At 50.5% G+C, this 26,070-nt stretch overlaps 1 protein-coding gene across 9 annotated transcripts in view; it reads right to left on the bottom strand.

The window, feature by feature from the left end:
* Trerf1 (transcriptional regulating factor 1) overlaps positions 1-26,070 on the bottom strand; it is a 166,356-nt gene that overhangs the window by 36,093 nt on the left and 104,193 nt on the right. For all 9 annotated transcript variants that reach the window (XM_070023737.1, XM_070023736.1, XM_070023733.1 and 6 more), the window contains 2 exons: positions 24,856-24,949; positions 2,046-3,745 (listed from right to left, as the gene is read on the bottom strand). In XM_070023737.1, coding sequence (XP_069879838.1) covers positions 2,046-3,476 — 1,431 coding nt within the window. In that variant the 5' untranslated portion in view covers positions 3,477-3,745; positions 24,856-24,949. The remainder of the gene's footprint in view (positions 1-2,045; positions 3,746-24,855; positions 24,950-26,070) is intronic.

The raw sequence follows: 26,070 nt of genomic DNA, 5'->3' as shown, positions 1-26,070 counted from the left end.
GAGCAGAAACGTGAGTGGCACAGAATCTTGCTAGACCTCTGGAATTCTTCCCTTCACAGCCTTGATACTCACACCAGGCTCTCACTTACTACTGGGTGTGGGCCCAGGCAAACAAGGTGGCAAGGCAAGTTCACCGATGACCTTCAACCTCCATTAGAGATTTCTCTCCACTCAACTAGTTCCAGTCTGGGGTCCCTTCTTCTAAAGTCCTTGCCATCAAATAAATGCAACAGTTGGAATATACTAAGGTAGGAACAGCGTCCCGCACACAGGAGGTTCTTTTATGGTCAAAATACTTTGGAGGAACTAATCAAAAATTAATAACTATAGTCAGGCATCCGAGGCTCACACCTGTAATCCTATCTACTCAGGAGGCTGAGACCTGAGGATGCCAGTTTGAAGCACCTGGACAGGGAAGTCTGTGAAATTCTTATCTCCACTAAAGTACTGAAAAACTGGAAATGGAGTTGTGGCTCAAGTGGTAGAGCACTAGCCTTGAACAAAAGGAGCTCAGGGACAGAGCTCAGGCCTTGAGTTCCAGTCCCAAGGGTGGCACAGAAATAAAGAAAAAGAAAGAAGGAAGAAAGGAGAGAGGGAGGGAGGGAAAGAGGGAAGAAGGAAGGAAGGAAGAAAGGAAGGAAGGAAGGAAGGAAGGAAGGAAGGAAACAATCAGTAACTACAGTCCCAGGGCTCAGTCTGGCCTGTAGACATATTTAATTTGGTAGACTTAAAAAAAATTTTTTTTCATCCAAGATGAGGACTCAAACTTGGTACCTGATGCTTTTGCCCCTGGCTAGCGCTCCACCTACTGAGCCCTTCTTCCCATCCCCGGTAGACTGTTTTTGAAAACTCTGAATGACACAGAGTGCTTGCTTTCCAGTCTAACTCGGCCTCTATCACTCCATATTGTCTCCTATCCTACCAGACCATTTTATTTTATTTTATTACCAGGTTTTCTTTCTTTTTTGGGGGGGAGGGGTCCAGTTGTGGGGCCTGAACTCGGGCCTGGGCACTGTCCCTCAGCTCTTCAGCTCAAGGCTAGTGCTCTATCACTTGAGCCACAGCGCCACTTCCGGCTTTTTTTTTTTTTTTTTGCTTATGGGGTGCTGGGGAATCAAACCCAGGGCCTCAGGCATGCAAGGCAAGCGCTCTACCACTGAGCCACCTTCCCAGCCCCATTTGCCAGGTTTTCATCTCCATGACTGTATGTAGCATCCTCTTTGGAAGAGTCATGCTGCGCACTGCTGTATCACAGGAGAACCCTGCAGTAGGAAAACACAGCTTACTTTTTTTTTTTTTTTTGTCATTGGTAGTGCCAGTACTGGTACTTGAACTCAGGGCCTGGGCGCTTTCCCCGAGCTTTTCTGCTCAAGGCTAGAGCTCGCTGTACCACTTGAGTCACAGCTCCTCTTCCAGTTTTTTTGGGGTACTTAATTGGAGTCTCACAGATTTTCCTGACCTGGCTGGCTTCGAACTGTGATCCTCAGATCTCAGTCTTCTGAGTAGCTAAGGATGACAGGTGTGAGCCACTGGTGCTTGGCTTCAGTTCACTTTAAGAAACTTCGAATTTATCTAGAGAACCCATAGCTTCTCCAACAGTGTCTATTAACATTCTGCAAAATGATTGTTCTATATGATATACTTTGAAGAATTGTGTCCTAATACTTGCACAGGAAGATCAACTTCACAGACAACACCCCAAGGACACAGATTCAAGATGTGTATGTGTGTGTGAGTATAAGTACCAGTGGACAGTACCATAGCGCCTGACTCAAGATGATTACATGACTCATTTAGGACATAATACAGTATTTTGGCCATATCTCCTTAGTGGGATTATAAGCTCTCTGGGTAAAGGACAGAATCAAATTAATTTTGCATCCCAAAGCCTGCCATAGTGCTTGGTGTATGTAGGTTTATGTTTTGTAGACTGCACCAAACCCAGAAAGCCTGAAGGCTGGCGAGAGGATCGGGCAAGGCAGAGACTCAGCCCTGCTGGATCCTGTCTCACACAGCGACGAGGACAGAAATGTCCCATGAGATACCTGGGGCCACATGGCACTGGGCGACGGCTGCTGAGGCTGAGACCCCATGTTGTTGAGGTGGACTCCACTGGGGGACAGGAGTGGCCGATGGGGGAGGGCACTGCTGACCCGACTCAGGTCCGAGCTCACCGGATCTCCCATTCCTGTCTCCGGGGGCCCCAGGTCCCCGTGGGAACTCAGCATGGCTGGGGTCTGCCTATCGATCGAATAGGCTTTCAACTGACTGTCCTCCCGTGGCTGCTGGGGCTGGGTTGCGTGGCTGTGCTGGTAGAGGGGGTGGCTGTAGGACTGCTGGGGCTCCTGGTAGTAGTACTGAGGCATGGAGCCCAGCTGGATCAGCTGGACGGCGTGCGCCTGCTCGGGGGTGTATTGGTGAGGGTCTCTGTGATATGACGGGGGCTGCAGGTGCACGGGCGGCGGTGGCTGCTCCTGCAAGTGCTGCTGCATCATGGGCTGGGCTTGGTAATACTGAGGTATCTGCATGGGGCCCTGCCGCGCCTGCAGGTGCACGGGCGTCTGCTGCTGCTGCTGAGGCTGGGGAGGGCGGATCTGTGGCGGCTGCGGGGGCTGCTGCTGCATTTCTTGCATGGAGACCCGCTGCTGCCCAGCTTGCTGCTGTGGAAAGTACTGGTGCTGCTGCACCTGGGGCAGATGCTGGGCCAGCACCTGTGGGGCCTGCAGAGGCTGGCCTCCCTGCAGGGGCATGGGAGGCAGAGGCTGCTGGTAGTCATAATACAGGTGGCCTTGGCTGGCGTGCTGCCCCACCTGCAGGGCTGGTTTGGACAGCCCACCTGGGAAGCCGGGGTGGGGCTGCTGGCCGGCCGGCTGGTAGCGGGAGGGAAGAGCGGAGGTGGGGGGCTCCAGGGGTTTCTGGGACAGCAGCTGGCGCAGGGCACTGTCGGGAGCCCCATCCATCACCGCTGACTGCGTGTGCAGCACCTGCGCCATGTTGTTGACCTGAATTCGCAGGTTCTGGTTGGCAAACACCTGGGTGAAGGAATCCAGCTTGTGTAAGACGCCACTGGTGAGCTTCTGGGTCCGGATCTCACTGGCCTGGGCGTAGGTGTATTGGTAGGCGTCGGTGGGCTCCACCTGGGCCGGCGCCCCCCACATCATATTCGAGTTGGTCAAGTTGCCACGCAGTTGGACGTGGTTTCCGGTTCCGGCGTGGCCGCCCCAGCCCGCCTGCCTCGACGTATCCATTTGGCCAAGGTTTTTGGAGCCAATGGGTAAGCTCAGACCATCACGAGTATCTTGAGGGAAGTGGGGGGAGATGGGGGAGACCTGGGGGCCGTCCATGCCACCCCCGGCCACTGCATTCCCATAGCTGTTGTTCAGCCCACTGTGGACACCCAGGGGTGGCTGTTGGTAGAAAAGGTTCTCACCACTGTGGGCCACGTGGTTGGTCTTGTACAGTTGCTGGTCCCCCATAGTGTCTGCCTTGGTGGTGGACGCCCAGCCACAAAACCATATAGAAATTTTAAAAAGTAACTGAAGAAAATGCCCCCCCCAAAAGATGGAAACCCTGAGAAGCTGAGTGGAAGTGTCCACACTACTCCACGGCGGACATGTCTGCGAGGGGGGTCGGAGGCAGGGGCTCCCGTCGGCCTGGACCACTCATGTGCAGAGCAGGGGGGACATTCTCACCCGGGCCGAGCAACCCCCCAAACAGCACCACCGCGAGGAGACGCTGTGCACACCTGCAAGACAAGATGCAAGGGAAAGGCACGGTCACTTGGATGTGGAGATGAGCGAGGAGGCTGGGGCTCACACCTGGGAGCCTCGCTACTCAGGAGGCTGAGATCTGAGGCTCGTGATTTGAAGCCTACCCAGGCAGAAAACGAGACTCTTGTTGCCAGAAGTGAAGTTGTGGCTCAAGTGGTAGAATACCAACCTTGAGTGAAAAAAAACCTGCCGAGGTCCTGAGTTTAAGCCCTAGTACACACACACACACACACACACACACACACACACACACACACACACACACACACACACACACACACACACACACACACACACACACACACACGTAAACAAAACAGCCCGCTGGATTAGAAGCAGCCAGGGTCATCTGCTTCAGTCTCTATAAATAATCCTCAGATCTGGGCTCTCACAGGACCTGTGAACTCTGACCCCTGATCATCCTCCAACTGATTGTTCATTGATTTATTATTTTTTGCTCATTGAGGAATCCATCCACTCTTCTGGGACTCTGCTGTCAAAAGCCCAGCACTATTCTAGGACTTTTGGGGGGACATGAAGTTTTAAGATGTGCAACTGATCTGTTCAGCACCTACTAAGTGCAAGGCATGTTAGGAAATGATCAGGACGTGGGTGCACTCTTTATTCTGGGGTTACAGTGGTGAATTTCGGGCCTTACATGTGCTAGGGAGGCATTTGATTGCTTGAGACATGCATTCCATCCTTCTTGCTTCCATTATCTTTTCTACTTTTTCTTTTCCTTGCCAGTCCTGGGGCTTGAACTTGGAGCCTGGGTGCTCTCCTTGGGCTCTGCTTTTTAAAAGCTCAAGGCTAGTGCTCTACCACTTGAGCCACAGCGCCACTTCCGGTTTTCTGGTGGTTAATTAGAGAAAAGAGTGTCACAGACTTTCCAGCCTGGGCTGGCTTCAAACCTCACTCCTCAGATCTCAGACTTCAGAGTAGCTAGGATTACAGGCGTGAGCCATGGCGCCTGCCTGGCTTCAGTTATTTATTACAAAGTCTTCTCCTATTTTTGCCCAGGGCAGCCTAGACCATGAGTCTTGTATTTACACTTCCCACAAGACAGCATGTCTAGTTATTGGCTGAGATAGAGTCACAGGAAAGTTTCCTCAACACAGGAAAGTTTCCAATTCCTTTCTTAATAGGAAGCTCTAAAAGAAATAATTATCTATAGTATGTATGTATGTATGTATGTATGTATGTATGTATGTATGTATGTATGTATGTATTTGGTGGTACTGGAGTTTGAACGTAGAGCTTTGTACTTGCAAGGCAAGTGCTCTATTACTTGAGCTAGGCTCCCGGGCCTTTTTGCCTGGACTATCATAAACCACGATCCTCCTCTTTGTGCTCCGTGAATAGCTGGCATGACAGGTATACACCGCTGTGCTTAGCTTTTTTCTTAGTTGAGATAGGATCTCCTGAACAGTTTTTTGCTTGGGTTGCTTTAAACTGTAATCCTACTGGCCTGAGCCTTCCAAGGGCTGTAGATGTAGCTCAAGTGGTAAGATCACTTTCTTAGCAAATGTAAAGCAAGGAGTTAAGCCCCTCTACCACCCCCAAAAAGGATTTCCAATCATATTCTTTTTTTTTTCTTTTTTTGGTCCGGTCGTGGGGCCTGAACTCTGGACCTGGGCACTGTCCCTCAGCTCTTCAGCTCAAGGCTAGCGCTCTACCACTTGAGCCACAGCGCCACTTCTGGCTTTTTTCTTTTTGCTTATGTGGTGCTGAGGAATCGAACCCAGGGCCTCAGGCATGCAATGCAAGCGCTCTACCACTGAGCCACCTTCCCAGCCCCTCCAATCATATTCTTGCATGGAATTGGCTAAAAAACAAACATGAAGCTGGGCGCCAGTGGCTCACGCCTCTAATCCTAGCTTCTCTGGAGGCTGAGGTCTGAAGACTGCGGTTCAAAGCCAGCCTGGGCAGGAAAGTCCATGAGACTCTTACCTCCAATAAACCACCCAGAAAACTGGAAGTGGTGCTGTGGCTCAAGTGATAGAGTGCTTGCCTTGAGCTGAAGAGCTCAGGGACAGCACCCAGGCCCAGAGTTCAAGCCCCAGGACCGACCAAAAAAAAAAAAAAAGGAAAACAAAAACAAAAAAACAAATATACACACACAAAAACTAACAAACATGAAGAAACAGCCCAAAAACAGCAATATTTTTCTTCTAGTCTGGGTGATAACATTATGGTCAGCCCCTCTCTGATTCAATACAGACACTGCTCCTACACAGGTGTGCATGCTGTATATCAATACAAGTTTATTTTAAAAAGTCATCTAGCAGTGAGGTACTGGTGGCTCACACCTGTAATCCCAGCTACTCAGGAGGCCGAGAGCAGAAAGATCACAGTTCAAGGACAGAAAAGTCTTGGAGATTCCAACTCCAAACAACCCACAGCGAAAAGCAGGACTGGAGGCATGGCTCAAGTGGTAGAGCACTAGACATGAGTAAGCAAATGGAACAAACATGAGGCCTTGAGTTCAAACCTCAACACTGGTACAAAAAAAAGGAAATAAGCCATCTGGAACCACCCTCCTCCCATTGATTCATTATGACTTCCTTTTTTTATATTTACTAATCATTAATCCAAATTAAAGAAGGCTCTATATTGTTGACCAACTGTACACCTTTTTTTTGTCAGTCCTGGAGGCTTGAACTCTAGGCCTGGGTGTTTTCCCTGTGCTCTTCAGCTTAAGGCAAGCATTCTACCACTTGAGCCACAGCGCCACTTCCAGTTTTCTAGTGGTTTATATTGGAGATAAGAGTCTCATGGACTTGCCTGCCTGGGCTGGCTTTGAACAGTGATCCTCAGATCTCAGCCTCCTGAGTAGCTAGGATTACAGGTGTGAGCCACCGGCACCCGTATACTATTAATAATTATACTAATAACTCAAATCTAGAGAAAATTTTAATACTTATAGTTTTATGATTTCAGGAAATTAAAAAGTTTCATATATATATGTAAACTTGTTACAGAGAAATAGCGTAGGGACACAAATGAAAGCATTTTAAGCATAAATATATATCACACTTACTGCATTAGGGCAAAATTCCCTGGGAGAGGATGAGACAGAAATAAAATTTCAAGGAGAAGGACAAGGATTATTGCAGAAGAGAGTGTTCATGTATTTTTAAAATGCTGGGGATGGAATGGTTATGGTGTTTAGATTCCACTGGGTAAACTCGAAACAGTGATGTCATAGTTTTACTTAAAAATATCAATGTTTACAATACCCTGGAAGTCACATCTGCAAATAGATGATAAAAAAAAATAAACATAAACTTAAACATGGGTGAAGGGGTAAAGAGTTTTACCCAAAAGTCCCTTAGGATGGATTTTAAGCAGAAATATGTGGAGAAGACCCTGGAACTTGAAGTGCTAAATGGGCACTGGAGGTTTCTGAGCAGAAGCAGGAGGGAGGTGGGTGTGTGGGTGCTCTGCTGTAGAAGCAGACGGACCAATTCTTTCCACTACTCAAAAAATGGTCCAGTCGGGTGCCAGTGGCTCACATCTGTAACCCTAGCTACTCAGGAGGCTGAGATCTGAGGATCACGGATCAAAGCCAGCCCAGGCAGGAAAGTTCATGAGACTCTTACCTTCAATTAACCAACAAAAAACTGGAAGTGGTGCTGTGGCTCAAGCGGTAGAGCACTCGCTATGAGCTGAAGAGCTGAGGGGGAGTGCCCAGGCCCAGAGTTCAAGCCCCACGACTGACCCCTCCACCCCCCAAAAAAAAGAGAGAGGAAAAAAAGTGGGCCTGTCATCCCATCTACTTGGGAGACAGACTGGAGGATTGTGATTTGAGGCCAGTTTGTGCAAAAAGTCTGTGAGACTGTAAATGGAAGAAGCGTGGCATGGTGGTGCATGGTTGTTACACTAGCTAGGGCAGGAGCATCTCAGTACTAGCAAAAATTGAGAGCCTGTTAGAAAAAGAACAAAAGCAAAATGGGCTAGAGGCATAGCTGAAGTGGTAGAGCACCCGTCTAGCAAGTGGGAAGTACTGAGTTCTAACAGAAAGGAAAGGTAGTCTGGAAAGCAGAATGTCAGGTTCTAGCTGGGATCTATGCAGGGGAGAATCAGTCTGCATTTTAGCAGGATCCCCACCCACAGGTAATTTCTGTGCACTTCCAATCTGAGAAGCACTGGATCAGGGGCAGACACAGGCCGGGCAGACCCTACCCCTTCCCATTGTACCCTTCGTCTGCCTTGGCATCCTAATCCACTCCCCCCTCTGCCCCCCCCCAACCCCTACCCCCATGGCTTTGCTAGCTCGGAGCTGTGGGTCACCGACCTCCTCCACTTCACCACTACGGTTCAAAGCAACTCAACATCATCTCCCCCAGCAGGTGTTTTCCAGGGGCTCATCCCTTGACCTGGCCCTGCTCTATTGCCACAGGGCCTTTTCACATACTGTCTGCCCCCTGAGGAGAGCTCTTCCCTTTCCCACCCTTTCTTCATCCAGTACATAGAGTATCCACCAGCTCTCAGCTCAAACCACACAGTCTCAAGATGTCCACACTGACCCCAGCTTCCCAAGTCTGCAACTAGTCCTCCCCCCCCTTTATTGGCCAGTCCTGGGCTTGAATTCAGGGCCTGGGTACTGCCCCTGAGCTTCTTTTTGCTCAAGGCTAGCATTCTACCACTTGAACCACAGCGCCACTTCCAGACTTTTCTGTGTATGTGGTGCTGAGGAATCAAACCCAGGGCTTCATGGATGCTGGGCAAGCACTCCACCACTAAACCACCTCCCCAGCCCTAGTTCCTTACTTATTACACATTCCTTTACAACTGGTTCCTCCCTTTGAACCAACCCACCTCCCCATCCTACTAGTTTACTCCTAATCCTTTTCTTTTTAAATGTTTGATGTAGTATAGGGGCTTGGACTCAGGGCCTTGGCATTATCCTTTAGCTTTCTTGCTCAAGGCTATCCACCTACCCATGGGCAGGGCTGGTAGCCAACCCATCTTGCATACACCATGACTCTGCAACCTAGCAGATGGTCAATAAACACTCACAGAATGGGAATGCCAAGCCAGGCAAATGAGACTTGTTGCAGGTCACTTGATACCTAGGTCCTTCACATTTGACACAGACCAAGGGACAGAATCCAGTTTTCTATACTCCTTGCAGAGACCTTCTGGCAGGGGGTGGGGAACGCAGTGCTTGCACACTTAGCCAGATAGACGCAGTGAATAGTGTCGGCTTTGTGGACTGTGTAGTTTCAGTGTCATAAAGGGGCCCAGAGGCGACATGTAAATGAGTGGGCGTGGCCACACTAGACTGAAACCTTCCGTTCTAGGACCTTGAAACTTGCTAAGGGACTGTGCCTAGGCTCTGAGTTCAAGTCCCAGTATTCCCTACACACACACACACACACACACACACACACACACACACACACACACGCACACACACTGGCCCCAGCCATGGCCATGGCTGGCATTCTCCACCGTCAGACTCTTCCCTGATCCCCTGGCCTAAGGCATCCTTTGAAAGAGACTAGGGGAGAGGAAGTTAATACTGGCTGGGGTCTTGGCCAGACTTGTTTGTTTACAATTCAGAAGAGGTGACACCCTGCTCCAGCCAGACCACCACGGCTTGTTTGAGGAACAAAAAATCAAAAGGCTTTCCCTTTTCTGACTGCAGCACCATTTAGAAGCGTGGCTATACAACTTCCCAAATGCCTTCCTTGGCTCATGGTCTAGACTTGCCTTCCTCCGGGGTCTTAGGGGGTCTGCCAAGAAGCTTTAACTCAGATCCTCTGGGGGGTTTTCCTCCCAGCTTTTCTCCACCAAGGAAGCAGAGGCCAAGGGCATTTCTCCAAGATGGGGGCTCCTCGCGGCACACGCTTCCCTTTTAAGCCATGTTGTCATTCTAAATGCTTTCTGATTAGTCTCCTTAATAAAGCGGGTGAGTATTTTCCAATCCAGTAACCACACAGCCGTGTTCTGCCGCCCGCCTGGCCCCTAGCTTCCAAGTCTGGCGGTTCTTCTCTCTCTCCCTCCCTCCCTCCCTCCCTCCCTTCCTTCCTGGGCCTCATGCTGACTCTTAGTCCTGGGAAGAGCCTCTGAGATCCCAGAGCTCTGAGCTTCTCCATCCTTCCTGGCCGGGTTGCTCTCTCCAAGCCCTAGGAACACAGTTCACAGCACAGGAACCTACCAAGAGGGCGCTTGGGATTTTGCCTCCCCATTCTCCATTAGGAAATGATGAGTGGATGACTCCACTTTTGGTTCTCTCTGCCTTCACCATCTTTCCTCTGGGCTGCAGGCCCTTACGAGAGACGGACTTTATCACTGTCCCACTGTGACTGCCCCATGCCATGTCTTAGTTCTTTCCTGGCTGGCACACCACACAACGGTGTGGATGCGGGTGTGGATGCCGAGAACCTGGTGAGAGCAGTCAAGGTGGCTGCAGTCTAGGGCAGCTTCCTGGAGGAGGCGATCATGATCTGAATAGGTTCAGATTACAAGGACTGGGGAGTGGGAATAGTAACACACACAGGCGCTGATTCTGAACAGGGAGCACTTTAAGGGGGACTGGTGGGGAAGACAGATGTCTTCGGTTCTGCTGACTTTGTGACCCTGGCAAGGTCATTTGACCCCTCCGAACCCGAACCACCACCGTGCTTTTTAGATCATCTGAATAACTGAAGGAAGGTTTCCTAGAAGAAAGCAGAGTAAAATCCATACAATTTCTGCCCCATCTTTTGTGGACCTGCAGAAACTGAAATTTGGGGTTGTGTAGGCAATTGGTGCTCACAGCACAGACCTGAAAATTACATAGGGGACAAGTGCACGTGTCACAGAGACCATCATGAGTGAGCCCCGCCTCTCTGCAGGACACAGTGGAAGGTCACAAACAAACAAAATGAGGCAGGAAGGCAGCTGAGTGACGTGGCTCATGTCTGTAATCCTAGCTATTTAGGAGGCAGAGATCTCGGATGGATACTTGAGGCCAGCTCAGACATTAAAAAAAAATAAAATAAAAAAATTCAAAAATAGCTGGGCGCTGGTAGCTAACGCTTATAATCCTAGCTACTCAGGAGGCTGAGATCTGAGAATCGCAGTTCAAAGCCAGCCCAGGCAGAAAAGTCTGTAAGACTCTAATCTCCAATAAACCACCAGAAAAACCAGAAGTGGCACTGTGGCTCAAATGGTAGAGTGCTCGCCTTGGGCTGAAGAGCTCAGGCACAGCGCCTAGGCGCAGAGTTCAAGCCCCACAACCAACCAAAAAAAAAAAAAATTAAATAAATAAATTCAAGAGACCCCCCCCCCCAACTCAACAATGGTGTTACTGTCATCCCCGGAGATACTAGGAAAGGTAAGCTGGAGGGTTTCAGACAGGCCAGACTCGGTGTAGAGACCCTACTTTGAAAATAACCAATGGAAAAAAGGGGTCAGGAGCATGACTCAAATGGTAAATCACCTGCCTAGCAAGCATGAAGCCCCGAGTTCATTCCCAGGATCTTGCTGCTATGATCAACCACTTCCAGTATGGAAAATGGCTCTGTGAGACCAGCATAGGACATGTTCCAATGCAGCTACAGGGATTAATGCCCTCTCCATCAGCACTGTTCCAATCAGTGACAGCTCAAAGATGACAGAGGGAACTTACAAACTATCCTTCTGGCATTTTTGAACACCTGACTCTGAGGGGGGGACGTGGCAGGGAAAGGACCTCTGCAGCCTGCCTGGCCCCTCCCTCAATCACCTGGTGACAGAGTGACTGACAGCTGATTCAGCCAACCGATCTACAGAGAGAAGACAGAGCAGGTAGGGGAGATGCCTGGGCCATCAACTCTGAGGAGTCTGAAATAACCCAGGGCAGTCAATTCTCAACTGCAAATAGACCAGCAGGCTCAGTCAATAACCATCCTGAACACCGACTAGCAGCAGGTGGACATCTTTGTCCTTATGAATGGACTGAGGACTCCATGGCTCAGAGATTAGCATCCGTGCTCAGCCTGCCCTTTATATTTTTCTTCTTTTTTTTTTTTTTTGTTGTCAGTTGTGGGGCTTGAACTCAGGGCCTAAGACACTGTCCCTGAGCTCATTCACTCAAGGCTAGCACTCTACCATTTTGAGCCACAGCGCCACTTCCTATTTTCTAGTGGTTAATTGGAAATAAAGAGTTTCATAGACTTTCCTGCCGGGGCTGGCTTTAAACTTCAATCCTCAGATCTCAGCCTCTTGAGTAGCTAGGATTACAGGCATGAGCCACCAGTGGCTGACCTTTTATATGCTTTCACACAAACTTACCCCAAGGGCTTGCTATGCCAGGACTTTACCATGGAAGATGAAAACCCACCAACCACCATCTGTGTGGCTGAGCTTATACCTGCAGGAGAGGGACTTCCAAAAGAATTTCCCTGGGGGGGGGGACAGGGCAGGCAGAGCAGGGCCACTGGCCACACCACACCTGGCTTTGCAGAGTGAATAGGGCTGGACCTGGAAGGAGGCTGAGCTCTCTGCAGGGCAGAGGGCTCTAGGACTTGGAGGAAAGAGCTTCTGCCTTGGGGAAGGAGAACTTCTCAATCAGCACTGGGACTGGAGCCAAAGACAGGCTCTCCATCCCGAAGCTGGCCTGGGCAGGCAGGGCAGGGCAGGGCAGGGCAGATGGGAGATTTCCCTTGGGCTGTACCCTCAAAGCCCCAAGGGGTGTGGGAGATTAAAGACTCGAGTTGGGTGATTTAGGCCCCCTAAGCCCCACCTATGCCTCAGAGTGAATTATTAACGTAAGAAAACACAAATCCAGCGCTCCAGGGCTCCAAGGCTATTACTTAAAAACCACACCCAGCAGTCTAGAAGCCCAGCTGCTGCACACAGCTGTCTCAGGTCAAGCCGCAGAGGCCTTCTTTGGCCACAGGGCACCGTGGGGAAGGACTGGGCAGGAATCCAGGCAGAGTACTGGGATAAGCATGAGCCACTCCCACCCCCACCCCGCAGAACTTAGCACCCCAGGATTGCTGCTTGGGTTAAGGGCTCAGTTCCCAAATGGACGAGCAGGCTCAGTACTGGCTGCTATTATATATATACATATATATATATATTCTTTATATATTATGTAGACATATATTATTTATGTTATACATAATATATAATATCACTATATACAGTGACTTTGTACAGTATATATACTATACAAAGTCTTGGTCACCCAGGGCTCCAGAGAGGAGCGTGGTGCCCCCCTTCTTTCTGGAAGGAAGCTCAGCCATGCCTTTCAGCCCGGAAGTCCTTCGTGGAAAGCCAGGGGACTCAGCCATGACATCAGCACCACACTCGGACATCGGGTAAACAGCGGTGGCGGCACAGAGCCACATCCTGGGCAATGCCACAGCCCCCGGGCTCTTTGATTTTAAGAAGACCACCAGCAATCTCTGAAGCCCCTTTTGGCTCAGCGTTCTGAGGTCTTTCGGGGAATTCTAGGGATCAACAAATCAAGCAGAGGGGCCTGTGTCATGTGGGTTGGAGGCCGCCCCAGTACCACTTCCCCAAGTCATTCCCAGCCAAGGCCCCGGCCTGGCTAGCTCTGGCCTCTCCTGCTCAGATCCAGTCCCCTGGACAGCTGGAAGGCCTGCCCCGTTCATCTATGGGCTCAGCCGGGTGGCTGCCTACATGAGATCTGGACATCTGGCTGCCCCTGGCGGTCTCCTATCTCCTCATTGTGCTACAGGAGGCTGGGCAAGGCTGTAATTGGAGGGTCCAGGAGCCAGCTTGCTCCTGGTGGCTATCTGTACAGGCTCTCAGAACCCTTGCAGGTCAAGGGAGCAACAGGGCAAGGGATACCCTAGAAAGGCCAATTGTGGGGGCTGCTGAGGACGGAGAGTCTGGAGGACCTCACTCCACACTGCTTAAGAAAAACCAGCCGGGTGCCTGTGGATCACACCTGCGATCCTAGCTACTTAGGAGGCTGAGATAAGAGGCCTGAGGTTCCAAGTCAGTCCAGGCAGGGAAGTCTAGGAGCCTTTTCTCTCCAACTAACCACCCAAAAGCCGGAAGTGGAGGTATGCCTCAAGTGATAGAGCTCCAGTCTGAAGCCAAAACACTAAGCAAGGGCTTGAGGCTTTGAGGTCAATTGTCGAAACTAGCACCAAAAGAAACCAAACCAAACCAAACCAAACCACTACCAACAAAACAGCAACAGCAAAAAGCCCCCTATGTTGCCATTTATCGAGGTATCTGGGAATGTCGGTCACAGGACCAAGTTGGAAGCGGGACTTCCCCTCTTCCTCCTCTGAGGTCCCCCATGGTGAGTGGGGGCAGGGACCAAGGTAGGCTTGCAGCTACGGAGAGGCCTGGGGGGGGTTGGGGGGTACCTCACTGCCTCCTCAGTACCCTCCTCACCCCCCTGAGAAGCCCGAGTCTGAGATGACTTGCTAAAGGCTGACATCCTGTTGGTCATTGGACCCCCATTAGCTCACACACCCAGTTTCTTGCCAAAACAACTCAACTTCCCTTTGCTGCTGAAGTAATGGCGCCCTAGGGCCCCTGCAGCTCCAATGGGGCCGGACACGGGCCTGGAGCCTGGGAACGGAGCCTGGGAGCGGCCGGGAGAGGCCCAGGCCCGCACTCTCAGTGAGCAGAGCTCAAGGCAGGGAGGTAGTGTCATTTCTTCCAGGGAGGACAGAGTTTTCTCAACACCAGTGGAGCTCAGCGCAAACCAGTCTCCCAGACTCACAATCGCCCATCCTTTGACCCTATCTGTGTCTTCCAGAGGGACAGTGAGACGATCGAGGGGCAGCAGGAACATTCTAGAAAACACCGGCATTCTAGACAGCGCGGGCATCAGCTATGCTACTTGTCTGTTTGTTTCAAAGATGAGGAAATGAACATTTGGGGGAGTGAGCTTCCTGAGGTCATGCATTCTATGACCCAGGGCGGGTCCCCAAGCCTTAGATGCCTGAGGAGGAGGAGGGGCACCTGATATCTGATGCCCCCTGCCCGCTGGCTCTAGATCTGATGGGACTGCATGCCCGCGCCCCTGCGTCCTTCCAGCTTTCCCCTTGACCTCAGAGACCAGCAGCTATGCCCGCACCGTAGCATTTAGTCACGAACTTGGAACTGGGAGAATAGGATGTACTTTACAGCAAGAGGAAGGGAGGAGAGGGAAGAAGGGAGGAAGGAAGGAAGAAAATGGAAGGAAAGGAGAGAGAGGAAAAGAGGAAGGAAGGAAGGAAGGAGGGAAGGAAGGATGGAAGGAAAGAAAGAAAGAAAGAGAGAGAGAGAGAAAGAAAGGAGGGAGGGAGGGAGGGAGGGAGAAATCAAGGGAGTAGGGAAGGGGAGAAAGAAAGAAAGAAAGAAAGAAAGAAAGAAAGAAAGAAAGAAAGAAAGAAAGAAAGAAAGAAAGAAAGAAAGAAAGAAAGAAAGAAAGAAAGAAAGGAGGGAGGGAGGGAGGGAGGGAGAAATCAAGGGAGTAGGGAAGGGGAAAGTTCAGGAAACTTTTAGACTTAACAGGCAAAGCTCTAGTTATCTACATAATATTTTTTCCTCATCAGAACATGTCACTAGAGAGAAATGGCTCACACGGAAGCCCCCGAGGGCCTCTGCTGGGAAAGGCAGGGTTCAAACCTCAGTCTTGCTCTGGCCAGGTGAGTAGCCCTTCAGGCACACTTGGCATCCACAGCGCCTGGAGTAGGCAGGGCAGCCTGGCACTGGGTGGGGTTTTCTATTGTATGGCTTTGGCGTGGCTTTGGCATGGAAACCGGTCCAATTAGACCCAATGACTCAGTTGTGATGGGTTGGGTTTGGTTACTTGTCTCCTAGGCAACCACAGCCCTCCCAGTTTCAATAAGCAGAATGATGGGAAGAAAGGGGAAGACCCCCATCCCCCTGGGAGCCTCTGGCAGGGATCTGCCACCACCTTGCTTTCCCAGCACCTCTGAAAGCATCAGGCCCCAGGGCATCATGGGAAGGCTCAATGGCACCACTACACTAGGCAGAGCCATAACCAGAAGACGATCTCCCACCAGCGGCTGGCTTTTTGTGGGTAACTTCTGGGGTGTGCGGGCCCCCATGAATCAGTACAATGCAGGGGATATACAAGAGGGAATCCGAATGAGGCCGTAGGGTCCAGCTCCCAAGTCCAAGGAGAGCAAAAGAGATGTCATTATTTAGTGGTCATCCAACGTATAACCCTATCAATACTGACATCTCATTAATAACAACAACAAAAAGTGCCAAGTTATATAGAGTCACTTCAGCCCCTGTGCCACACCAGGGACAGCAATCCTCTACTTCCTTCCCAGGGGCCAGAGGCCCCAGCTCTCTCATTCTTGGCTGTAAGCTGAGGAAGCCAGGATTTACTGTCTGGCTGGGCCAGCCCAGGGAGGCAGGTCTGGAGCGGCCTCCATGCCCACACACGCCATCTGATCTGATAGCCACACGGGGCCTTGTCCAGGGGAGTTCCTGACTCACTCAGGGCTGTGCCAACCTCCCAGACCTTAGAAAAGGTGTAGTGGCACACACCTGTAATCCCAGCTACTCAGGAGGCAGAAGTAGGAGGATCTTGGTTTCAGACCAGTCCTGGCAAAGTTAGCATGAAACCAAAAGCAAAAGGACTGGAGGCTCGGCTCGAGGGGTAGAGTGATGGGCCCTGGGTTCAATCCCTAGTAAGGCAAAAAGGAAGCAAGGAGGGAAAGATGGGAGGGAATGATAGGAAAAAAGGGAGTAAGGGAAGGAAGGAAAGGGAGAGAAGAAAAAAAGGGAGGGATGGAAGGAAGAAAGGGAGAACCAAAGAAAGGAAGGAATGAAAGGGGGAGGGAGGGAAGGAGAAAGGGAGAGAGAAGGAAAAGGGGAGGGAGGGATGAAAGGAAGAGAGGAAAGGGAAGGAAGGAGGGGAAAAGAGGAGGGAGGAAAGAGGGAAGGAAGGAAGAGGGAGGGAGGGAAGAGAGAGGGATGGATGGATGCGGTGTTGCTATGCCCCAGGGAGGAAGGGAGGTGTAGAGGTCTAACATGCCAGCAAGACTCAACCAAGGGAGACAGAGCCCAGAGTTCCCAGCCCCAGGCCATGGAGCCTCTGAGAAGCCTGAGCATGCGCCCCAGAACAAGGCCAGCTTGTGAACACATAAGAAGGCATCACTGAGGAGCAAAGACACAAAGTATCTGATAGAGTTCCATAGATTAAACGATGTCTCTGCTCTCCCGGAATACTTCTCCCAAAAAACTCTGGGTTTTCTGGCCTTAACCCAGGTCTCCCCCTCTCCTCTTGGAAACACCTCACAGCTATCTCTCTCCACCGGAAGCGGAAACTCGAACATTTTCAGCTGGGTTCTTCTAAGCCCACTTCCCCTGCCCACCTACCTCCCAGCCCCCACCCGGGGCTGTGCGTTCAGGAAATGCAAAACCCGCGCAAGCAAAGATAGCTGGGACCAAGCAGCAAGGAGGCGATAGCCCTGTGACCTTGCTGGGCAAGTGACTTCCACTTCTGCAGAGTGAGCAGAGGAGACCACAGAGCTCCCAAGCCCCCTGCACCCAGAGCCTCCCCCAACTAGCCCAACCAAGGCGCCCAGAGAGACAGCTTTCCACACTGGTAACTTAGGGGAGCTCTACCTCTCCGGAGGGCCAAAGCTGGGAAGTCAAAACACCTGCACCTTATTCTGCTCTAGTATGTTTTTGGAACAGGAGAGAGAGTGAAGCTGGAAGAAGGCTCAGATTAGACTTAAACTCTAGGTATAATGTTGCAATTAGTAGGTCAGGCATGTTGGCACATGCCTGTAATCTCAGCTACTGGAGAAGTGGAGACAGGAAGATCTTGGTCCAAGAACAGCCTGGGCAAAAGCACGAGACCCTGCCTAAATCGCAAGGTAAAACCAAAAGGCCCAGGGGGTGTGGCTCAACAAGGCCTTGAACTATAAATCAGTATATCAATATACATTTACATATGCCTTTCATCACATAGAGAATAAAGCATAAGAAGACAATAAGGATTACTACCTTATTTTTCGAAGGGAGACCCCTAAACAGGGAGGACTTGCTGGCCAGTCTCCAAAGGAGCAATTAGTGACTCAGCTCACAACCTGTTCTCATGGGTTTGGTGTGATCCTAAGAACACCAGAGGTGCCTGGGGCACCCCCGTCTCTCCACCCACCATCACTGACACCCCAAACTCTGCAGGGGACCCCAGGTGTGATGTGCCCTGGTCCCCAGTTCTAACAATGATCTCCACGTGTGCACGCAAGGCTAAGCCCTCACATGACCGGGAGAACTGGCCGTGGAGGATGGTCGGTCCACCCGGGGGGCTCCCCACAGGCTAGCAAGGGATACTAAGCAATCCATTCCGGTCCCCAGCTCGGAGCAGCTGGGATGAAGGCGGGAGAGGAAGCGTGAATCACCAGCCAGTGAGCAGCTGTTGAGACTGTGAGGTTTGCTGGTGGGGTTGGGCCTTTAAGCCCAGTGCAAACAGTGCAGGGCCACATGGCTGGCTAGAGAAGGCTCTTCTCCCCGACCTCCTCACCTAGCCTCCCTGGCAGTTCTGGTCCCAGCACTATGTGCAAGGAGAAGTTGACAACAAGCGGGGGGCGGGGGGGGCGGGAGAAGAACAAGGGTGCAAGGCAGGAATCCAAGGGCTTTTTGGTACTCACAGATGGTGCATCTAGAGAAAAGTGTCTACCAATTCTTGGGGTGTTTTTTTTTTGGGTCCGGTCGTGGGGCCTGAACTCTGGGGCCTGGGTGCTGTCCCTCAGCTCTTCAGCTCAAGGCTAGCATTCTACCACTGGAGCCACAGCGCCACTTCCGGCTTTTTTCTTTTTGCTTAGGTGGTGCTGAGGAATGGAACCCAGGGCCTCAGGCATGCAAGGCAAGAGCTCTACCACTGAGCCACCTTCCCAGCCCCCAATTCTTGGTTTTCACAGGTGAGTTGTGGTCCAGACACAAGAACAAGAGAGAGAGAGAGTCAGACACCATGCACGCTCACCCAGGCTCAAGAACCTGGAGACACCGTCAAGTAGTCACTGCAGGCCGCTCAGACTATGTGTTTGTGTGTGTGTGTGTGTGTGTGTGTGTGTGTGTGTGTGTGTGTGTGTGTGTGCGTGCAGGTTCTGGGACTTGAACTCAGGACCTCTTGCTCTCACTTGGCTTTTCCCTGGTCTACCAACGTGAGCTTCACTTCCACTTCTGCATTTTTGCCGGTTAACTGGAGATAAGAATCTCTAGGATTTTCCTGCCTGAGCTGGCTTCAAACCACAATATTCAGATCTCAGCTTCCTGAGTAGCTAGGATTACAGGCATGAGCCATGGGCTTTTGAGATGTCTCTTGCAGAAAGGCTCAAGGAGGCCACTTGGGGTCTGGAATATCGATTCTCCTCTAACTTACACCTCGTCACATCTGCAGCCAGGACTCATGAAGCTCCCCTTCCGGCCACCTCCATGACCTGTCCCCACTGAGCCAGCAATGAGTCCTCCTCTTCCTGTCTCCTCCAGGAAGCTTGCCCTGACTGCTTCAGGGCACGATGCTTCTCCCCAGAAATTCACTCTGCATGCCCAGCAGGCTTAGAAGATGCTCTGTCTTTTATATGGTTATGAGATTTTCTTTTCCTTTCTTCTCTTTTAATATAGACAAATGTTTAGAGAACTTTTTAGGCTCACTATAATTTGAGGCTTAAAAAAAAAAAAAAAAACCAACCAAAGCCGGGCGCTGGTGGCTCACGCCTGTAATCCTAGCTACTCAGGAGGCTGAGATCTGAGGATCGCGGTTCAAAGGCAGCCCGGGCAGGAGAGACCGTGAGACTCCTATCTCCAATAAACCACCAGAAAACCAGAAGTGGCGCTGTAGCTCAAGTGGTAGAGCGCTTGCCTTGAGCTGAAGAGCTGAGGGACAGTGCCCAGGCCCAGAGTTCAAACCCCCACAACCGACAAAAAAAAAAAAACAAAAAACCAACAACCACCACCACCATTGGCCTAGTACAGAGTCACTATCAGTGGCAGGTGCTGAGATAAGAGTTGTTGCCTGATAGCTATCAAATCAGGATGTGACTTGATAGAAATCTGGGGAGTAACATAACGTTACTGAGATGGTGAGGTAAGCACTGTTACACGGCAGCTACAAGAACAGAAGCCAATGGGCATTGATGAGCCTGTGCCCCGCCTGGTCACGGCAGGGCCTGTATCACTGAGCAGCAGTGCTCTCTGGACTAGGGGACGGCACAAGGGAGACCGCTACCATGAGTGAGTGACATGCGCAGCCTCTTTGGGGCCTGCACAGGGTCCAAGGCAGAAGTGGGGTGGGGGGAGAGAAGGAGTACGATCTGCCCCACCAGAACCTCTGCAAACAACGGCCGGCTTGTGTTCTGTTTGCAGTTGCTTCTTTTTATCTATTGTTCATTCTTGAGAAGTATCTTATTGTGTCACCCAGGCACTAGCCTTGAACTTCTGAGTTCAAATGATCCTCCTACCTCAGCCTCTAGAGCAGCTGGGACTACAGGTATGTGCCACTGTACCAAGTTCCTCATTCAAAGCATGCAGCAGGGAGGCTAGGCATCTCACACTTACTGGACTCCTGCCTCCATTTTATAAGACAGCATGTCTATTTGAAAGCACCGTCACCAGGGGCCCTGGCCTTGGGGAAATCTGTTCTCAGTCCTAAGAACATGGTGACAAGTGCTTATCACCTTGTCTAAGTTCCAGGGCACATCTCTACATGTAACAGTGTCCCTACCTCAGCTTTGTGTGCCATCCCCAGGTGACCGATGGAGAAACTGAGGCTCAGAGAAAAGTCCCACAGCTGCGGTGGGACTCAGCTCTTTCTCTTTTGGCCCCTTAAGCCCCAAAGCCAAAACGTGTGTGTGTGTGTGTGTGTGTGTGTGTGTGTGTGTGTGTGTGTGTGTGTGTGTGTGTGTGTGTGTGTGTGTGTGTGTGTGTGTGTGTGTGTGTGTGTGTGTGTGTGTGTGTGTGTGTGTGTGTGTGTGTGTGTGTGTGTGTGTGTGTTGCTCTCCATGAAAGGCATTGCAGTGGGAACTAAAAGCCCAGGGCAGGAAGGACAAGGTGGGTATAGAAGAAGGGGCACAGGGCAGGGAGGATGGGGGAGGGGGAGGCGGCATGGGAGGTAAGGAAGTGAGGGTCTGGAGAAGCACACAGGAGCTGGCTTGGGCCTGGAGCCCGCAGCAGAGTGAGAACAAAGCGAGTTGCTGCCGTGACTACCAGTGGACCGGGCCACAAAACAGGAGAAGCCATTTCCTCTCCCAAGGAAGATAAACACAGATCCATAAACAAGTCTGACAAAGCTGTCCGGCTATTTAAAGCATGCTGCTAGAAACCAATATCCTTTGTGACCATAAAGCTATGTCCCGAACAGTCAGCGACTGCCCTGGGGAGAGGGAAGGGGAGAAAAGGGGGTTGGAGAGGGAAATGCTGTGTTCCACTGTTTGCTCTGCTGAGCCTATGGTAGTGGCTGTTGCACACCTTCTCTGGGACTTGGAGTACAGTCTTCTGGGAAGGAGTAGCAGGAGAGGAAACACGACTTTTTGGCCATATGGCAGGCCAAATACTTTCTCAAGTCTTTCTAAAAACAACTGATATGCTCAGTAAAACATTTAAATCTTACGATGATAGCTGGGTGTGGTGGCACAGGTCTGTAATCCCCACAATTTAGGGAGGCAGAAATAGGAGGACTATAGTCCAAAGCCAATAGGGCCTATTGAAGAAAAAAAAAAAAAAAGCAAAAAAGGGCTGAGGGAATGACTATCAAGCCCGAGCCCTGAGTTCAATCCCCAATCTCTCTCTCTCTCTCTCTCTCTCTCTCTCTCTCTCTCTCTCTCTCTCTCTCTCTCACACACACACACACACACACACACACTAACAAAAATGATATCACTATATTGCAATGGCACAAATAGATTTCTCAAAAACCAAAGTCAAATTAAGAGTAGGAACATTGGGAGGTTGGCTTCTGCCCTGAGGGTTTCTGCAGAATCTGAGATTTTGAATTTTCCAGTGGGAGCTGCATAGGCTTCAAAGCTGAGGAGACCCAGAAGCGGGGCTCCCAAGGGATCCACGGTTGACCAAAGAAATGAACAGGATCCATAGAAAAGGAACTTTCCCTGGGCGGGGAAGGGAAGGGAAGGGTGGCGGGGGGGGGGGGGGGGGGAGTGAGGTGAGAGTAAAATCTCTGAAAATTTGTAACTATAAGCTGGGCATTGCATAGTCTGTAGTCTGAATTGTGTTACTTGTTTTTTTTTTTTTTTTTTTTTTGTCGGTTGTGGGGCTTGAACTCTGGGCCTGGGCGCTGTCCCTCAGCTCTTCAGCTCAAGGCGAGCGCTCTACCACTTGAGCTACAGCACCACTTCCGGTTTTCTGGTGGTTTATTGGAGATAGGAATCTCACAGTTTTTCCTGCCTGGGCTGGCTTTGAACTGTGATCCTCAGATCTCAGCCTCCTGAGTAGCTAGGATTACAGACGTGAGCCACCAACGCCCGGCTTGAATTGTGTTACTTGTATGGCCAGAAAAGTAATAAATAATGAATGAATTCAAAGCCCAGGGTCGGTAGCTCACACCTGTCATCCTAGCTACTCAGGAGGCTGAGATCTGAGGATCGTGGCTCTAAGTCAGCCTAGATAGGAAAGTCCTGTGAGAGTCATATCTCCAATTAACCACTAAAAGCTGGAAGTGGAGCTGTGGCTTAAAGTGGCAGGACATTAGTCTTGAGCAAAAGAAGCTCAGGGGCGTGCCCAGGCTCTGAGTTCAAGCCCCAGTTCCGGCACCAAAAAAGGAAAAAAAAAATTCAAGTTGATTTTCAGTTACTAGTCTCTCAACCCCCAGAACTACCAGAAGCAAATGCAAATGAAGTTGGAAAAATCAACTTCAACCCACAGCTCAAATAATTCCCCAAATAAAGTTCAAAGGAGAGCTGGTGGCTCACACCTATCATCCCAGCTACTCCGGAGGCTGAGATCTGAGGATCAAGGTTGAAAACCAGCCTAGGCAGGAAAGTCCATGAGACTCTACCTCTTAAAAAAAAAAATTAAAAAGGCCAAAAGTGGAGCTGTGCCTCAAGTGGTAGACTGCAGGTCCTGCGAAGAAGAACCCCAGGAATAGCACCTAGGCCATGAGTTCACTCCACAAGACCAGCACACACACACACACACACACACTCTCTCTCTCTCTCTCTCTCTCTCTCTCTCTCTCTCTCTCTCTCTCTCTCTCTCTAAGAAGAAGCATCAGCTGACAAAGTGAACTAAATAGCAGTCAACAGAAATCACACAAGCTAGGACCAGATCCACATAGACACCAACACTGAAATCCAGACATGAGAGGACAAAATTTCCAATTAGCTAATCCATATGAAAAAAAATAAAATTCTTCAAATATGAGCAAGAAACCAGAGAACAGAGATATCACCAAGGCGATTTGAAAAATAATATACCAGAACTTCTAGAAATGACCAATAAAGGAAGTTCACTTCCTCCAAGGGCGGGGGGTGGGGGAGGGGGGGTGGGGGGAGGGGGGTGGGGGGAGGGGGGAGGGCCCAATGGCTGGATTACACAGCATTGAAGACACAGAACCAATTAGTTACACAGAAGACAGACTTGAAGAAATTATCCACATCTCAGCCTAGAGAGTCAAAGATGGAAACAACAGTCTGTAGCTCTAACCTGAGTCAACTGAGGTTCCAAAAGACGAGAGAAAAAGGGGAAGTGATAATACCCAAAGAAATCAAGGGTGAGAACATCCCAGAAGAGTCGAAGGACACAAATCTTTAATTCTAGGAATCCCAATAAACCCAAGTAGAACCAAGACAGAAATTTACATCTACACACATAATAATAAAAATATTTACATTGTATCTTAAATATGTTTATATTTACATACATATATGTCATATATATTATATGAACTATTTATACTTTTTGGAGGGGTGGTAGTTCTGGGGATTGAACTCAGGGCCTTGCACTTGTTAGGCAAGGGAACGACTTCTTAAGCCACGTCTCCAGACCCGCAAACAATAGTTTTTAATGTGGCTAAAGAGAGCATCTGACCCCAGGACAAGCAACTGGACTGAAAACCAACATCTTAACAAATGACTCAATGCTTGAGGCCATGATATAATGGCACCACCTAAAAACAAGCACAGCCTGGCATTGTTGGCTCACGCCTGTATTCCTAGCTACTCAAGAGGCTGAGATCTGAGGATCTAGGTTTGAAGCCAGCCCAGGGAAGGAAGTCCATGATACTCTTATCTCCAATTAACCACCAGAAAACTGGAAGTAGAGCTGTGTGGAAGTAGAGCTGTGTGGCTCAAGTGGTGGAGCACTCGCCTTGAGCTGAAGAGCTTAGGGACAGTGCCCAGGCCCAGAGACTGACAAAATAAAAATAGAAAACCAAAGTTGAAAGCTGTAGAGCAAAGTCTTTCCCTATAAAATCCAAAGTCTCCAAGAACCCAATCGCTTTTGCTTTAGAAAAGACAGAGACCCCATCTTCCTCACCCCCGGAGCTCAGCACAGCACCTGTCCTGAAGGATGCTGATATAGTCACTGGAGAATGGAGGGAAATGCCTCATCTCCTTGGGACAATGCAGGAGACACAGCCAGTGGCAGGACAGACCTGGGGTCCATGAAGACCTTCCCACGTGAAGAGGCAGCGAGCTCTGTACAAAGCAGAGCAGGGCCCGGGCAGAGTTCAGTCTCGGGGGAGGGGGGGAGCAGAAGGCAGGCTGGAGCGGCTGGTCTGTGCCGTACCAGGTCAGTAGGCAGAACTTACAGAGAGCTCCACTGCTGCTCAGCGATGGGCTTTGCATGGGCCAGGAGCCAGTGTGGACCTCCCAGGCCACCCCCAGCACCCTTTCCCATTCTATCCTGCCCAAAGTCTTCATCCATACGCGATCACAAGATGCGTCCAAGGTCCCAGAGTCTGGGGAAGGGGGGGGGGGTGGTGGAGGATGCAGGATGCACCCCAACCATGCAACTCCATGCCCTTCCTGCCAGTCTCACCCCAAAAAGACCACGCCAGCTGACCAACACACACACACACACACACACACACACACACACACACACACACACACACACACACACTCACCAGTCTCCCAGCACAAGACCAGGGACTGATTACGAAAGCCTGGTCCGCCTGTAGGAGGGAAGCGGAGCTCACCGTGGCCGGGGCGGCAGGCGGCGGGCCGCGGGGCTCCTGCGCCGGCCGGTCATGCTCTCATGCTGCAGGGCAGGCGGGAAGAGAAGACCCGGCTCTGAAGGAAAAAGGAGAAGGAAAGGTCACTTCCTCATCGCCTCTCCTCATGCAGCAGCACGGTCTGGCTGCGGGCACCTCCAGAAAGGCCCGGGGGCTCCCCAGGATGCTATCACCCCTCTTTTGGACTCAGGGTACCGGTAGATGCAGTTGATAGGCAGTTCCAAAACCCTAGGGGATGTTCTGCAGGAACTGAGGAATGAGAATGCTCAGAAGAGTTACATGGTGGGCTGGGAAGGTGGCTCAGCGGTAGAGTGCTTGCCTTGCGTGCATGAGGCCCTGGGTTTGATTCCTTAGCACCAAACCTAAGCAGAAAAAGCCAGAAGTGATGCTGTGGCTCAAGTGGTAGAGACACAGAGACAGATACAGAGACATAGAGAGAGAGATAGTGAGACCCACAGAGAAATAGAGAAAAACACAGAGAGAGACAGAGGGAAGGAGAGAGAATCTGGTCTCAGGGTAATGGAGTTTGGTAAGTGCTATGATTTCCCCAGGTCTACCCAACATGCGGTGCTCGGACCCGGGAGCATCGTCTCCCTCACAAGTGGCACAAGCCCCCCTCCCCTTCTCATTTAATGGGTGACGAAGGACCGGTTTTGTTTTGTTTTTCTGATTTCTAAATCATCAGAGAAGAAACATTTCCCGCAGTTACGGAGTTGTCTCTTAAAGCGGACTGAAAATAAATCCTTTGGCAAGGTGGAGAAGGCGCCCCTCCCCACTGGTTAATACTGTGCAAACAAATTTAAAAAGTACTCTGAAATCTTTTGTCTGCAAAAGCCAGTTTAAAAAAGAAAAAGTCACCCTCTATCCACTGCCTGAAGGCTGAGGGAACATTCTAGTCATCCATCTGAATGTGCAAGAGAAAGTGCTCCTTCTGTCATCTCTCAGCTTCTAAGTCTTTCTTATTTCTTTTTGTGTCGTTACTGGGGTTTGAACTTGTGGCTTGGGTGCTGTCCCTGAGCTCTTTCACCCAAGGCTAGTGCTCTACCACTGTGGCCACAGCGTCACTTCCAGTTTTCTGGCAGTTAATTGAAGCTAAGAGTCTCATGGACTTTCCTGCCCACGCTGGCTTTGAACTGTCATACCTAGATCTTGAGTCGCTAGGATTACAGGCACAAGATC

This window comes from Dipodomys merriami, unplaced genomic scaffold (assembly GCF_024711535.1).
Source record: "Dipodomys merriami isolate MVZ:Mamm:240054 unplaced genomic scaffold, mDipMer1.0.p SCAF_16, whole genome shotgun sequence".
Classification (NCBI taxonomy): Eukaryota; Metazoa; Chordata; class Mammalia; order Rodentia; family Heteromyidae; genus Dipodomys; species Dipodomys merriami.
The sequence above is the reverse complement of the archived record's forward strand: the minus strand, read 5'-3'. Positions and strand labels throughout refer to the sequence as shown.